General features: G+C 43.0%; 1 protein-coding gene and 6 non-coding genes across 7 annotated transcripts in view; 3 read left to right on the forward strand and 4 right to left on the reverse strand.

Annotated features, from left to right (window-relative positions):
* Positions 1 to 13,761, reverse strand: part of LOC115038392 (NACHT, LRR and PYD domains-containing protein 12-like) — an 82,469-nt gene extending 68,708 nt beyond the window's left edge. The window contains exons 1-4 of the mRNA XM_029497228.1: positions 13,740 to 13,761; positions 6,058 to 7,846; positions 5,785 to 5,958; positions 5,456 to 5,629 (exon numbers count right to left, since the gene is read on the reverse strand). Coding sequence (XP_029353088.1) covers positions 5,456 to 5,629; positions 5,785 to 5,958; positions 6,058 to 7,846; positions 13,740 to 13,761 — 2,159 coding nt within the window. The remainder of the gene's footprint in view (positions 1 to 5,455; positions 5,630 to 5,784; positions 5,959 to 6,057; positions 7,847 to 13,739) is intronic.
* On the forward strand, positions 241 to 322 carry trnas-cga (transfer RNA serine (anticodon CGA)). The gene has a single exon. It is a non-coding gene; the product is annotated as a tRNA-Ser (tRNA).
* Positions 1,053 to 1,125, reverse strand: trnak-cuu (transfer RNA lysine (anticodon CUU)). Its single transcript has one exon. It is a non-coding gene; the product is annotated as a tRNA-Lys (tRNA).
* On the reverse strand, positions 9,123 to 9,204 carry trnas-uga (transfer RNA serine (anticodon UGA)). The gene has a single exon. It is a non-coding gene; the product is annotated as a tRNA-Ser (tRNA).
* On the forward strand, positions 10,638 to 10,828 carry LOC115038430 (U2 spliceosomal RNA). The gene has a single exon (XR_003840551.1). It is a non-coding gene; the product is annotated as a U2 spliceosomal RNA (small nuclear RNA).
* trnac-gca (transfer RNA cysteine (anticodon GCA)) lies at positions 11,968 to 12,039 on the reverse strand. The gene has a single exon. It is a non-coding gene; the product is annotated as a tRNA-Cys (tRNA).
* trnal-caa (transfer RNA leucine (anticodon CAA)) lies at positions 13,443 to 13,553 on the forward strand. Its single transcript has 2 exons — positions 13,443 to 13,480; positions 13,508 to 13,553. It is a non-coding gene; the product is annotated as a tRNA-Leu (tRNA).
* Positions 13,762 to 14,270: the final 509 nt, after the last annotated feature.

Genomic DNA, 14,270 nt, shown 5'->3' on the forward strand with positions numbered 1-14,270 from the left:
GAGGAATCAGCTGAATGAGGAAAGATGTGACTTAAAGCACAACAAAGATCTTTCCCAGAAGGCCCTCAGACAAAGAAGCTGGGTAACAGCACAGACTGTCAGGAGTGGTATTTGAACCCTCAATTCCAGAGGAGACTGTCACCTGAACACAGCACCTTCAAAAGTCCACAGCACGCTGCTCAGCTTTTTAGTTTTTTGTGTTTTATTTTGTGTATTTCTACTTTTCTTGCGGTTCATGTAGTTGTTGTGGCCGAGTGGTTAAGGCGATGGTCTCGAAATCCATTGGGGTTTCCCTGCGCAGGTTCAAATCCTGTCAACAATGTTTAGTTGTTTTCAAGGAGCAAGTTTCCCACTTTGAGAGCTACAGAGCACATTGGAGAATGTCTGCAACTGGCACGGCATTAAAGTATAGGAGAGCTGGTTAGAGCGTGGGGCTAATAACGCCAAGGTCATGGGTTCAATCCCCATGCTGGCCACAAGCAGCATCTCAGAACTTGGTGTTGTTCTCTCCATAGACTTCAATGCAGTCTGAAGGCTTTTCCAACCAGTGGAACTGCCCCCCTGGTGGTCACTAGAAGTGCAGCTTAACTTATCAGATACAACAAGAACACAAAGTTACAATGATAAGAGCAAAGACTCCAAATTGATCATTTCCTTTGTAACAGTTTAGTGATTACTTTCCAGCGGGCATTGTGCTGTTACTGTACGTAGGGAATTCATTTATTTGTGTGAAGAGCAGCAGCTCTTCAGACTCACATCACAATTAGTTTTGTGTCTTATTTGGCTCCATTTGGTGGAAGCTGTGAATCGCAGGATTCAGGGGGAATACATCCATACATACATCTTCACTGAAATAATGACACCTGTGAGAAAGCTCAAAACTGTGTCCAAAGGTTTGGAGGAGTGAATGGCAGAAAGATGTCTTTGAAGCCATTTGGACACACAACCAGTCAGCGTGCAGCATTCAACCTCACAATATTTCATGTGGTTGTGGTTGAAAGACGAGGCAGAATATTGGAAATGTAACTTTCGGTCTAAAAAAAGCTGCTTATCGCCCAACGTGGGGCTCGAACCCACGACCCTGAGATTAAGAGTCTCATGCTCTACCGACTGAGCTAGCCGGGCTGCTAGAAAGACAAAACATCCTCCAAAAAAAATCGACAAAAATCATTTCAGAATAAAAACCGGTTTAGATCATTTTATTGTATCTTTAGCTCAGATGTGGCAAAGCGCAACAATGCTGTCGATAAGGATCTTTCCCATTTGGGTTGCTTGAAGTGATGGTGGCCACTCATGCAGCACTCCGTTTATAACAGTTTTACATTTAATTAAATACTTCAAGATTGACTCACTCGGCCACACTACCACAGCTTCACTGCAAAAATGACACACATATGACATTATGGGAAATCTCAAAACTGTTTGGAGGAGAAAATGGAAGAAAGATGTGTTTGACAGCCTTTTGGACACACAACCAGTCAGCGTGACGCATCCAACCTCACAATATTTCATGGTGTGGTTGAAAGAGGAGGGAGAACATTGGAAATGTAGGTCAAAGAAACCTGAGCTTGCACCTCACTCAGGTACCACCTCTGATGCCAAAACCCGGGATTGAACCAGGGACCTTCAAAACAGCCACACACAAACAAAGTAATCATTAACAGCCTGCATGGAGTCTAAAAGAAAAGAACATCAGATGGAGACTTTTCATTTGAACATTTTAAGATGGGCATTTTGTTGGGGCAGGTGGGACTTAAACACTGACCCTTGTTCAAAGTTGGGACCCGGCACGGGACGCCTGGTCAGCTACAGGGAGAGTTCATTTCTGTCACTCTGGTTAATGAGACATTAGAGAAAATTCCCCGTCAGGGAATCAAACCCCGGCTTTCTGCGTAACAGGTGGAGAGTCTGTCCACTATACTAACGAGGATCGCACATGTCCCTGAGACATGCGTCACCATCAAGGAGCTTTAACTGTTTACACTCTTACTTCATTTTCCAACAGGTGGTGGTCATTAGATAGACTGCAGGTTGAAGTCTCTACTTTTTAACCACCACATCCACTTTTATAGAAAGTTTATGGTCCTTAACTTATCAGATACAACAATAACACAAAGTTACAATGATCAGTCCAGGGACATTTCTGTGCATCTCTCTGCGCATGCGCTCAACCGTTTGAAGCGAATGTGAGATAGTGTGACGTATGTATCTGTGTCATGTTGGAGATCAATGAAAGACAGGAAATGCCTTTGATCTCCAGTGATGTCACAAAGTCTCGTTCTGGAGTTATTGTTGTTGATGTTGTTCTGAAAGATCTGCATTAGTGAAACATTCATTCATACACAAGGACATCACGTATATTGTTGGAATAGAAAATCTTATTTTTTCTGTGTGTGCTCCTGAGAAAGAGGCTCAAATCCAAACCCAGGAGACAGAGGTTGAGTGAGTCAGTGAGGAAGAAGCTGCTCGTTCTCCTTCAACAGTTTGATCTGAGGAAAAGTCACTTCCTCTTTTCAGGAATCAGCTTCTACCATCTGTCCACTAGATGGAGATAACTGAGCATCAACTGAGAACTGAGTTCTTCATCATCTGGAAACAGACAGCATTGTTTTCTTCAGCTGGAGCTCTTTGTTCAAATCTACATTGAGATTCAGAGCCAAATGTTTTTCCTTTCCTGGATTTACTTCATCATTTCAGTCACTCTGTGGATTCAGCTGACAAATGCAAAATACAACCAACATTTAAACGATGACGTGTTGAAACAAAACTTTATTGATTCAGTCTGGTCAGTAGAATGTAACCTGATGAACATTAAACTGATGTTTCTACATGAATGCATCACTGATTCTAAAACCATAAACTGAACATGAATCCAGCACTCAGCGTTACAGCAGCACACCTCTGTTACTGTGGAGCTGTGTCTCTTTTCTACTTTATTATAGATGACAGAAAAAAACTCCAGATAAGAAGCAGCTGTACATGCAGTGACTAGTTCTCCTGCTCAGGTATCGTCTCTCAGGGCATCATGTGTTGTCTTTGTGTGTGATTCTAATCTATCTAGAGTATCTCTTCCTCAGAGAGACTGAAGGACCAGGTAAGATCAAGAACCCAGGATAGAGAGGTTCAGTGAATGTGGTGTTGAAGGTGTGGAGGTGGATCAGTGAGTCAGAGGAGACTCTGTAGAAGGACAGAGAGCCAGCAGGACAGTCCATATACACTGCTACTCTGTTAGAGACAGAGGGGAAGGAGAGGAATGTTCTTCTGTTGTTGTGACAGACAGAGTAACCATCTTCAGAGCAGATCAGACTCCAGGACTGATTATTTCTTCCAAACAAACAGTCATAACTGCCTCCTTCCCTCCTGATTCTTCTGTAGCTCACTGAGATATAAACCTCTCCACTCCTCTCGACCTCCCAGTAACAGTGAGCAGTCAGACCATTTCTACACAGCAGCTGAGGAAAGACATCAAATCTGTCTGGATGATCAGGATATGACTGATTCTCTCTCACACATGTCACCTTCCTTTTGTTGTCAGACAGTTTGAGGTTTCTGTTGATTGTGTTTGTGTCCAGTTCCAGTTCACAGACATCTGATGGAGAGAACAAGAAACAACAGCTGCAGTTTATCATCTGTTCATTTATCAACAACTTTACTGAAAGTGAATCATTCAAACTTACATTTCATCACCTACGAATAATGTTTGACTACATTTAAATTAAAAGCCAACAATACAGTTAGAACATCAACAGTTTATGAACATGAGAGTCAAGATGTCAGCAATGTTCTGCTTTTTTTCTGCTGTGGAGTCAAAGATGACGGCTGATGGAGATCCACATCAATAAACACATGAAGTGTTGATCCTGAATGAAACTCATCTTTGTACTTCAGTCAGAAAAGTAAAAATCTAGTGAAACATGAGCAGCTGAGTTTTCATGAATCAAAGTGAAAACACACTCACACTTCCTCAGACCAGGTCTCAGTCTCTGTGGTCCACCATGGTCCACCCTGGAGGAAGAAACAGAGTCAGGATCAACTTGATCCACCATCAAACATGAAGCAGAGTTCCTCAGAGCTGTCCAGACCTGAGAGTGTCCAGTCTCCAGTCTGGATCCTCCAGTCCAGCAGACAGAAGCTTCACTCCTGAGTCTCCTGGATGATTGTAGCTCAGGTCCAGTTCTCTCAGATGGGAGGGGTTGGAGCTGAGAGCTGAGGCCAGAGAAGAACAACCTTCCTCTGAGAGCAGACATCCTGACAGACTGAACACACACACACACACACACACACCAAAAACATGTTATGTGTGGATGAAAATGTAAGATGAAGAAACCATTGAATAAAAATTAGCAAATACAATTCACTCTAAACTAGTCGAATATCATTTGCTGTATTTAAATTTGGTGTCCTGTTTTCCTTCTCTCGCAATCCTCTCTGAACAGGTTTTGCAACAGCAAAATGCTGCTGTTATCTTTTGCCACTGAGAAAAAAAACCACAATGGTGAAGACATGTTTATTATTAGTCAGGCAGAGAGGGGGCCAGGTTTGGGTCCTGATAGGAAGGCGTGACAGATGGCATAACCAGTGCTTCATGGCCTGTTTGGGGGCTACTCTTCCTGCAAACACTTTCACCAAATTAACCAATTTATTGAAACTTCTTAACAGATAAAATGTACCTATCAGATCGATAAATAATTGCATAGTTTTCCCCCCAAATCAATATTGTGCATCCCTACAATAAACACACACTTTCTGATGACTGCAGACAGCCGATAATAAAATAATATAACCACTTTCATGAGTGCAGAAAATAACTCAGACAAATCAAGAGAAGTGATAAATAATATATAAATCAGGTATTTACACACTGAGCTGTATGAATTAAACAAAATCAAATTTAGAGAATCAGCAGAACAAAGAAACACTAAGAGAGAAAACAACAGCTGAACCACAAACACACTGATTAAAGTAAAGACACAGTTGCTCAAACACTGCATAGTGACGCATTGATTCTGCTCTGTGTTCAACCAGGTTCATTCATCCACAGAGCACCATGTCAGCAGTCCACTCAACCTCTGGTGTCTTTGAGCCCCTTAAATATTTTCCTGAATGAGAACTCCATCATCACAACTGTGACAGATGCCAAAAGCAGCAGAAAGGATGTGTCCACCTCCCTAAAAGTAAATGATCCTCAGTGAACGTAGAAGTCAGCACTGGAGGATTCACCAGGAGGACACCAGCATGACCCAGCATGCACCTGTTGGCTGAGCAACATGTGTGTTTAATTTGTTTCACTTAGTGTGTTCTCCAGGTGGTGAATCAAATCAGTGATTCATTATGGAGCATGAAGCTTTTTATACTGATGGCAATCTCCCCAAACTACAAACCTCTTCAGTTCATTTTATCTCATTTAATGAAAAATCATAACTAAAGAGTCTTGACACAAAACATGAACTCTGACCTGAGAGTTTCCAGCTCACAGTGTGGACTCTTCAGTCCAGCAGACAGAAGCTTCACTCCTGAATCCTGCAGGTTGTTGTTACTCAGGTCCAGATCTCTCAGACTAGAGGACTGGGAGCTGAGGACTGAGGACAGAGCTTCACAGCTTCTGTCTGAGAGGTTACAGAGGCTCAGTCTGAAGTACAATTACAGAAGAAGAGGGAAATAAAAAAAAAAAAACAAAACTTTATGTTGGTGATGTGTAATAAAACTGCACAAACATGTTGTCAAAACACACAATATTTAAAGATATGTCTATGAATTATTAATGCAAAACAGACATAAGCGAACCTGAGTCCTTCCAGTCTGCACTTTGGACTCCTCAGTCCAGCAGATAGCAGCTTCACTCCTGAATCCTGCAAGTTGTTGTTACTCAGGTCCAGATCTCTCAGACTAGAGGACTGGGAGCTGAGGACTGAGGACAGAGCTTCACAGCTTCTGTCTGAGAGGTTACAGCAGCTCAGTCTGAGGAGGAATCAGCAAAATAAGATAAGTGATTCAAAATGTTTTTGAGTCTCAACCAAAAAAGATTCATTTGATCTGGTTGGATTTTTTTGCACATACAGAGCTTTGTTGGAGGCTTTGACCACTGGCAGCAGCCTCAGAAGAGCCTCCTCTGAAGCAGAGTATTTCTTCAGGTCAAACACGTCCAGATCTTTTTCTGATGACAGTAAGATGAAGACCAGAGCTGACCATTGAGCAGGAGACAGTTTATCTGTAGAGAGACGTCCTGATCTCAGGGACTGTTGGATCTCCTCCACCAGAGAACCATCATTCAGTTCATTCAGACAGTGAAACATGTTGATACTTTTCTCTGGAGACAGATTCTCACTGATCTTTGTCTTGATGTACTGGACTGTTTTCTGATTGGTCTCTGAGCTACTTCCTGTCTGTGTCACCAGGCCTCGTAGGAGAGTTTGGTTGGTCTGCAGTGAAAGACCGAGAAGGAACCGGAGGAACAAGTCCAGGTGTCCATGTGGACTCTGTAAGGCCTCATTCACAGCACTCTGGTAGCAACGTGTTGTTTTAGATCCTGTCCTTATTAGTTTAGACCTCCAAGTTGTTGTTTGTTCTTCTGACATCAGACTGACTCCAGGGTTGATGAAGGTCAGATGGACATGAAGAGCAGCCAGAAACTCCTGAACACTCAGATGGACGAAGCAGAAGACCTTGTCCTGGTACAGCCCTGTCTCCTCTTTGAAGATCTGTGTGAACACTCCTGAGTAAACTGATGCTGCTCTGATATCGATGCCACACTCTGTCAGGTCTGATTCATAGAAGATCAGGTTTCCTTTCTGCAGCTGCTCAAAAGCCACTTTTCCTAGAGACTCAATCATCTTCCTGGTCTCTGGACTCCAGTGTGGATCTGACTCAGCTCCTCCATCGTACTTGACCTTCTTCACTTTGGACTGAACCACCAGGAAGTGGATGTACATCTCAGTCAGGGTCTTGGGCAGCTCTCCTCCCTCTCTGGTCTTCAACACCTCCTCCAGAACTGTAGCAGTGATCCAGCAGAAGACTGGGATGTGGCACATGATGTGGAGGCTTCGTGAGGTCTGGATGTGGGAGATGATCCTGCTGGCCTGCTCCTCATGTCTGAACCTCTTCCTGAAGTACTCCTCCTTCTGGGGGTCACTGAACCCTCTGACCTCTGTCACCATGTCAACACACTGAGGAGGGATCTGATTGGCTGCTGCAGGTCGTGTGGTTATCCAGAGGCGAGCAAAGGGAAGCAGTTTCCCCCTGATGAGGTTTGTCAGCAGCACGTCCACTGAGGTGGACTCTGTAGGATCAGTCAGGACCTCAGTGTTGTGGAAGTCCAGAGGAAGTCGACACTCATCCAGACCGTCAAAGATGAACACAACCTGGAACTGATCAAAGCTGCACATTCCTGCTTCTTTGGTTTCAGTGAAGAAGAGATGAACAAGTTCCACCAAGCTGAACTTCTTCTCTTTCAGCACATTCAGCTCTCTGAAGGTGAAGGGGAATGTGAACTCTATGTCCTGGTTGGCTTTGTCTTCAGCCCAGTCCAGAGTGAACTTCTGTGTTAAGACGGTTTTCCCAATGCCAGCCACTCCCTTTGTCATCACTGTTCTGATTGGTTGGTCTCTTCCAGGTGGGGGTTTAAAGATGTCTTCTTGTCTGATGGTTGTTTCTGCTCTGTCCTGTTTCCTGGATGCTGTTTCAATCTGTCTGACCTCATGTTCCTCATTGACCTCTCCAGTCCCTCCCTCTGTGATGTAGAGCTCTGTGTAGATCTGATTCAGAATGGTTGGGTTTCCTGCTTTAGAGATCCCCTCAAACACACACTGGAACTTCTTCTTCAGGGAAGATTTGAGTTTAAGTTGACAAACTGGAGCTTAACTTTCTGAATATACAAAAAACAATATGAATTTTTAAGAAAATCAAACTAAAAGGTTAATGTTTACTTCTGCAACAGAATGATATGATCATATTTCTCTCCGTCTCCTCAGACTTTAGTAAATGTCTAATTGATCCTAATTACTTAATTAAGATACGTTAGCATGCTAGCATAAGGACGTAAGGACCTTAAACAAGGAGGACTCTGCTAAATATGTCTATTAAATGTTGTTTAAGAACAGTTTCAAATGCAAACAGAGAAAAGACAACTTTACAGAAATTCAGCGTTAAAGTTCTCATCAGAGTTCTTACCTGAACTCCGGTGAATATTTGCTACAGGTGCTGCAGGAAGACGGAAGTTTGTTTCAAAACTCAGACTGGTGAATTTACAGCATTTAGCTTGCAGCACAACTTCCTGAACTTGTTTTCAGCACTGCTCCTCTTTTCAGTTCACTTCTAAGTTTTATTTTGTTTTCAATTTTCTCACAAGCTGTAGCTACTTAAACAACTTTACACAACGCGCTGTCACTCCAAATGACTGACACCACTGAGAGCCAATGACAACTGAGGGGACATGGAAGGACCAATCAGGTTTTCGGGGGAGGGAGCCTCAGCTGTGATCACGAGAGAATATTCTCATTCACTTCGACTCTTTCCTTCTCCTTATTTGTCCTAAAAAGGAACCAAGAAAGCCATCAAAGCTGAGCCACTTGGTTTTTCTTCATGCCAATCTGAACCAAAGACGAGATAAAACTGTTAGGATTTTCATTTACATCCTGTTGTATCATCCTTCATACTTGTCTATGTGGTTTAAATGTAAATAGTTCAACATTTTTAAATGATTTACATGTAATTAAAGATTAAAAATATTTTCAAACTGAGTTGGATCTTTGGGTTTTTGTGCTTTTACATTTATTATTTGTCATTTATCATTCGTTCGCGAAACGAGTCATGTGCGTCTATGTGCGCATGCGCTCATCCATCTGACACGAACGTGTGAGTGTCACGTGTGGGAGAGCGATGAAAGACAGGTAATGCCTTTGATCTCCAGTGACGTCACACAGTGTCGCAGCTCCATGTAGGTTGGAGCTGAGGATGTGATTTGAGAATGAAATTGTTCTGAGCACACTCAGAAAACGTACAGGAAGTGTCATTTCTCCTGACGTGTAGCATGATTTTTGCGCTGGAAGTTGTTCAAACATAACCAGAAGCAGCCAGTGACCAATTTAAAGAAGCATGAAACCAGAACATGCTGTGATCCATCCAACCGTTGTTGGCAGGATTTGAACCTGCGCGGGGAAACCCCAATGGATTTCAAGTCCATCGCCTTAACCACTCGGCCACAACAACCATGCACACCAACGCTCCCATGACTCAGCATTTTCCAGCCTGGATAGTTTCCTCCTCAAAGGACAGGGCTCTTGCTGCCTTCACTTCCCATGGAAGAAAAATGTTCATGTGGCTACTTCTATGAAGTACACTTCCTGCTGTCTGACTAATGATTGTTACAAAAGGCCATTTAGGAACAAACATTGTGCTTGATTGTAAGCGGGTGTCAGTAATGTATCTATTCACACTTTTAATCATTTCATAATTTGGTTGCAGGTTATGCTGGCAGAAAGCCAAATATGGAGAGTGAGGCCCACAAGAAGTGGAGCAGAGTATTGTTGGAGGAAGAGCAGGGAGCAGGTTTTCAACTTCTGTTTAGTTTGATTATATTTGATTTATAGTTTTTTATGTCTAGTTAAATGAAACACACTAGTCCTGCGAGTTTAAAGAAGGACTCGTCAGATCACAGAAAAAAGATTAACCTTCCTCTGGTGTTAAGGCCGGGGTTTTTTGGGGGATAATGCTTCAGATTTGAGGAAGGATAACAGGAAACTGCGATGGCCAGAAATCGAACCCAGGTCAACTGCTTGGAAGGCAGCTATGCTGACCACAATAACACCATTGCAGGCAAATGTATTAATATGTAGACTACAGTTTTTTCCTTCATCTGAAGGGGTCAGTAATGTGACAGGAGGTTTTTAATGATGTCGAGTAGCAGATAGAAACAGACCGATAGAAACTAAATTCCTGCTGTTTTATTGTTCTGTAAGCGCTGAGAGAATACATGTCTGTAAGTGTTGTTGTACATGTCTGTATTGCTGCCATGTTTGAGTTGGAATAAATTCAGTGACGCTTTAAAATGATCGCGGTACTGATGCTAATCCCGTTAGCCGGTCTATGGCGTTTTCCATTGTATGTTAGCATTAAACGGACATAACGGACTTTATGTTAAGATGAAATGATGGCAGTAATGCTGGGTAAAATGACCTTGAATGCTATTTTAAATTTGTGGGTCTTCAGTCATTTGTGGTCTTATTCTGTGGAAGAGAATAATCATTTTATTATTCTCTCTTTCGGTCGAAAAAAGCCGAGTCCAGTCGAGGAGAGCCGAATCTTCAGAGAATCCGTGCAGACAGGGGGGTTATTTTGATGGACACACCATGAGGCCAATCACATGAGAGGACAAACTGATGTTTTCACAATAATATTCAGCTGGTAAATTGACATAGATATGAAGTTTTACAGGTGACCAAGAAAAGACGTTTTCTTTGCTCTACAACGTAACTTTGTGAAAATAACATGTCTGTGGTTGTTTTCTGATCCCTCCTTCGTTTCTTCATGTCTTCTGTTTGTGTCTCTCTCTCGGAGTGATGTTGTTACTGAAGCCGACTCTGACCCCTCACTGAGCGGGTCGGTGCGGAGAAACACTCCGTTACCTCCGACAGCTGAGCGGTATCGCTTCTCGGCCTTTTGGCTAAGATCAAGTGTAGTATCTGTTCTTATCAGTTTAATATCTGATATGTCCCCTACCCGGGGACCATATATTAAATAGATTTTTGGAACAGGGAGATGGAATAGGGGCTTGCTCCGTCCACTCCACGCATCGACCTGGTATTGCAGTATCTCCAGGAACGGTGCACTCCCTCTGTGTGTTCAATCCAAGTCCTGTTCAGCTCAACATCACCTTAAACACATGATGTTGTCTTCATGTGTGTAACGCTGAGTGTACAGAGTGTTCATGTTCAGTTTATGGTTTTAGAATCAGTGATGCATTCATGTAGAAACATCAGTTTAATGTTGCTGATTTCATCAGGTTATATTCTGCTGACCAGACTGAATCAATAAAGTTTTGTTTCAACACATCATCGTTTAAATGTTGGTTGTATTTTGCATTTGTCAACTGAATCCACAGAGTCACTGAAATGATGAAGTAAATCCAGGAAAGGAAAAACATTTGGCTCTGAATCTCGATGTAGATTTGAACAAAGAGCTCCAGCTGAAGAAAACAATGCTGTCTGTTTCCAGATGATGAAGAACTCAGTTCTCAGTTGATGCTCAGTTATCTCCATCTAGTGGACAGATGGTAGAAGTTGATTCCTGAAAAGAGGAAGTGACTTTTCCTCAGATCAAACTGTTGAAGGAGAACGAGCAGCTTCTTCCTCACTGACTCACTCAACCTCTGTCTCCTGGGTTTGGATTTAGGTCTGGGTCTGGTTCTGGGTCTAAGACCAGGTGGGCCTGCTCAGAGTCTGTGTGTTGTTGTGGCCGAGTGGAGTGATGGACTAGAAATCAATTGGGGTTTCCCCGTGCAGGTTCAAATCCTGCCAACAATGGTTTGTTGTTTCCATGGACCAAGTTTCCCATTTGGGTAGAGACACACCATGTTTGAGAATCTCTGTAATCTGCAAGGCATTAAGGTATGACAGAGCTGAGTTAGGACTCATCTAAGAGGATGAGAACATTTCCTCCAGTTTGTCACGCCCCACCTGTCATGTCTCTATTCCCCACCAGTGGGGTGGAGCCCAAACTTTAAGAACGGCGGCCCTATAAGCATCCAACAGCATCACTGAGTCAGGAGCAGCACAGTGACAACTGTACACATTACTGGAGAAAGTGATAAATGACATTCTGCATGTTTTCCTGTTAATCAGTGCTGCTGAAAAACTCCTGACATTTTCCAGCTAAATGATGAGACGTTCAGTGTGTTAGAATAGCAGAGGATGGTTTTGATCCATTGACCTCTGGGTTCTGAGCTTGTGCTTGCACATGAAAAGATGCAGTGGTAGGGGGCACCCAGATTTGAACTGGGGACCTCTTGATCTGCAGTCAAATGCTCTACCACTGAGCTACACCCCCAATAAACACACACAGCCCATCACTGCAGATCAGCAGGTCTGACTGAAAACAAACTGTAAAGTATGAACCACAGGGGTCAGACTGAGACTTCTGAAATGTTTCATAAATAGACTGAACAGGTGAGGGCTTTGGGACGGGGCTCACTGCAGCATCTGCTGTTGAGAGCTGCAGAACGATGTGCACTTTCACTACAGTTTGCAGACTCCGCCCACTGTGAGCCCCCCAGCCTGCATCAGAAAGGAGCAGCTTTTCTACTCAGAGACTCTCCCAGATGACTGAGCTCCTCAGATACCTGTCTAACGTAGCTGGGTTAGATGTAACTAACTCATCAATACTTCAAAACCTTGAGAAAATGACACCCAACTGTGAGGAGCACAAGTATTCACTGACACACACATGGTTTCAGAGACAACCTGGAGAAAAACTTGTAGTCAGACTCAGAGTCTTCTTCTAACGCTGTTCATTAAGTTCATTAACCAAATTAAACTGTCACCATGAGGCCTTGTAGAGCTACAAACTTGGAGAGCACCAGCACTGATCCCAACTGAATTTTAACACAGAGCCTTCAGATGTGCAGTCAGCCTTCCTGGAATTCAGATATTTTTTAAAAAGGTAGCTTATATGTCAGTCAAATTTACAGCACGCTTGCAGTGTGGTATAATTTCTTTCCCCTCACCTTTTCACTGCATTTTGCAGTGTGGTGTTGGTTTTGCGCTGCATGTTGCAATGCATTTGCAGTGAATTTTTTCTTTTTTTTTTTTTTTTTCACTGCGATTTGCAGTGAACTTTTGCACTGCTTTTGCCATGTCAGCAGGTCTGTGATGTCAGACGGTTAAAAAGAACCCTTCATTCTGGATCTGATTCATTTGACTTTATCATTGCAGACACCTGTTGACTTTATAATATCATTATCATTTGACGTTATGAACCCCAGACTCTTCAACTTAATGCATTGTATATCCCCTCCTCCTGCTCTCAAAATAATAGTCAAAATAATTTCATAAAGAGTTTGGTCTAGACCTGCTGTATTTGTTCAGGGCTTTGCTGTAACTTCATTATGATGTTTTGAAGTGTGGTTTAAAAAATGGGGGTGGGGGCAAAACACTGGGAGATTTTTGGTTTTAAGTTGCATTCAATGGCTGTTGTTTTGTCATCACGTATATGTTTGTGTTCAGTTAGTAATTTGGTAGGATGACTACACTGAGGGGATACTTGAGAGATCAGAGTGTTATCTTGTCTAACACTCTTTTGAATGAGGGAGGGAGAGAGGAAACACAGGAAGCACTTCCTGTGCTTCATTATCGACGTTGGAGATGCCAGAGACTGAACTAGGGGGTCACTCCAAACACATCTGGGCAGTTTCAGCCAGTTTCCTCATCAGAGAGTGCCAGCTACTTCCATATGTCAGGATGGCCGAGTGGTCTAAGGCGCCAGACTCAAGGTTAGCTCCTTCCTGCACTAAAGGGCGTTCTGGTCTCTGAATGGAGACGTGGGTTCAAATCCCACTCCTGACAAAGACTTTTGTAAAATATGTGAACCAAACTCTTCCAAAGATGATGGTGCAAAATCATCTCTAGTGTGAATACGGTGGAAGACTGAAGATCTTCCGTCTTCAGCTAGTGCAGCTTCAGTATGGCATTGCTACTATTGTAATGATGTCATCTTCAAATACGACAGACTTTGGATAGTGAACCTCCTACCTGGTACACCCCGCAGGTGCATGATAACTTATTTATGTCACAAGGTCAATCACCATCGTCCTGAATGTGCTGTGTGTAAATAATGAGGTTCATCAAAACAAAGTCAGAACCAGAGCTCAGGCTGTTGTTACACAAACAAAGAAAGGCATACTGCTGCTGAAAATCTCATGTAGTGTGTATAAACAGCGGAGGATGGTTTCGATCCATCGACCGCTGGGTTATGGGCCCAGCACGCTCCCGCTGCGCCACTCTGCTCGCTGTGTTCAGAGCGCAGTGTCCTCTGGAGTTTTGTGTAATTTTTAACCACCACATCCACTTCACAAGTCAGAGTGTATTGAAGTCTATGGGGTTTCATACAGACAGAGAGGAGAGAGAGAAGAAATCAAGTTTCGAGAGGTTGCATGTGGCCATTATGGGGCTTGAACCCGCAAACTTGGCGTAAACCGAATATAACTGGCCAGTAACAGGGTCATGGACAGGCCAACCACTGTCCATGACTTGTTCTTAGAATGTGTTCAACAATGTGTGTGA

The sequence above is a fragment of the Echeneis naucrates genome, unplaced genomic scaffold, assembly GCF_900963305.1.
Source record: "Echeneis naucrates unplaced genomic scaffold, fEcheNa1.1, whole genome shotgun sequence".
NCBI classification, from domain to species: Eukaryota; Metazoa; Chordata; class Actinopteri; order Carangiformes; family Echeneidae; genus Echeneis; species Echeneis naucrates.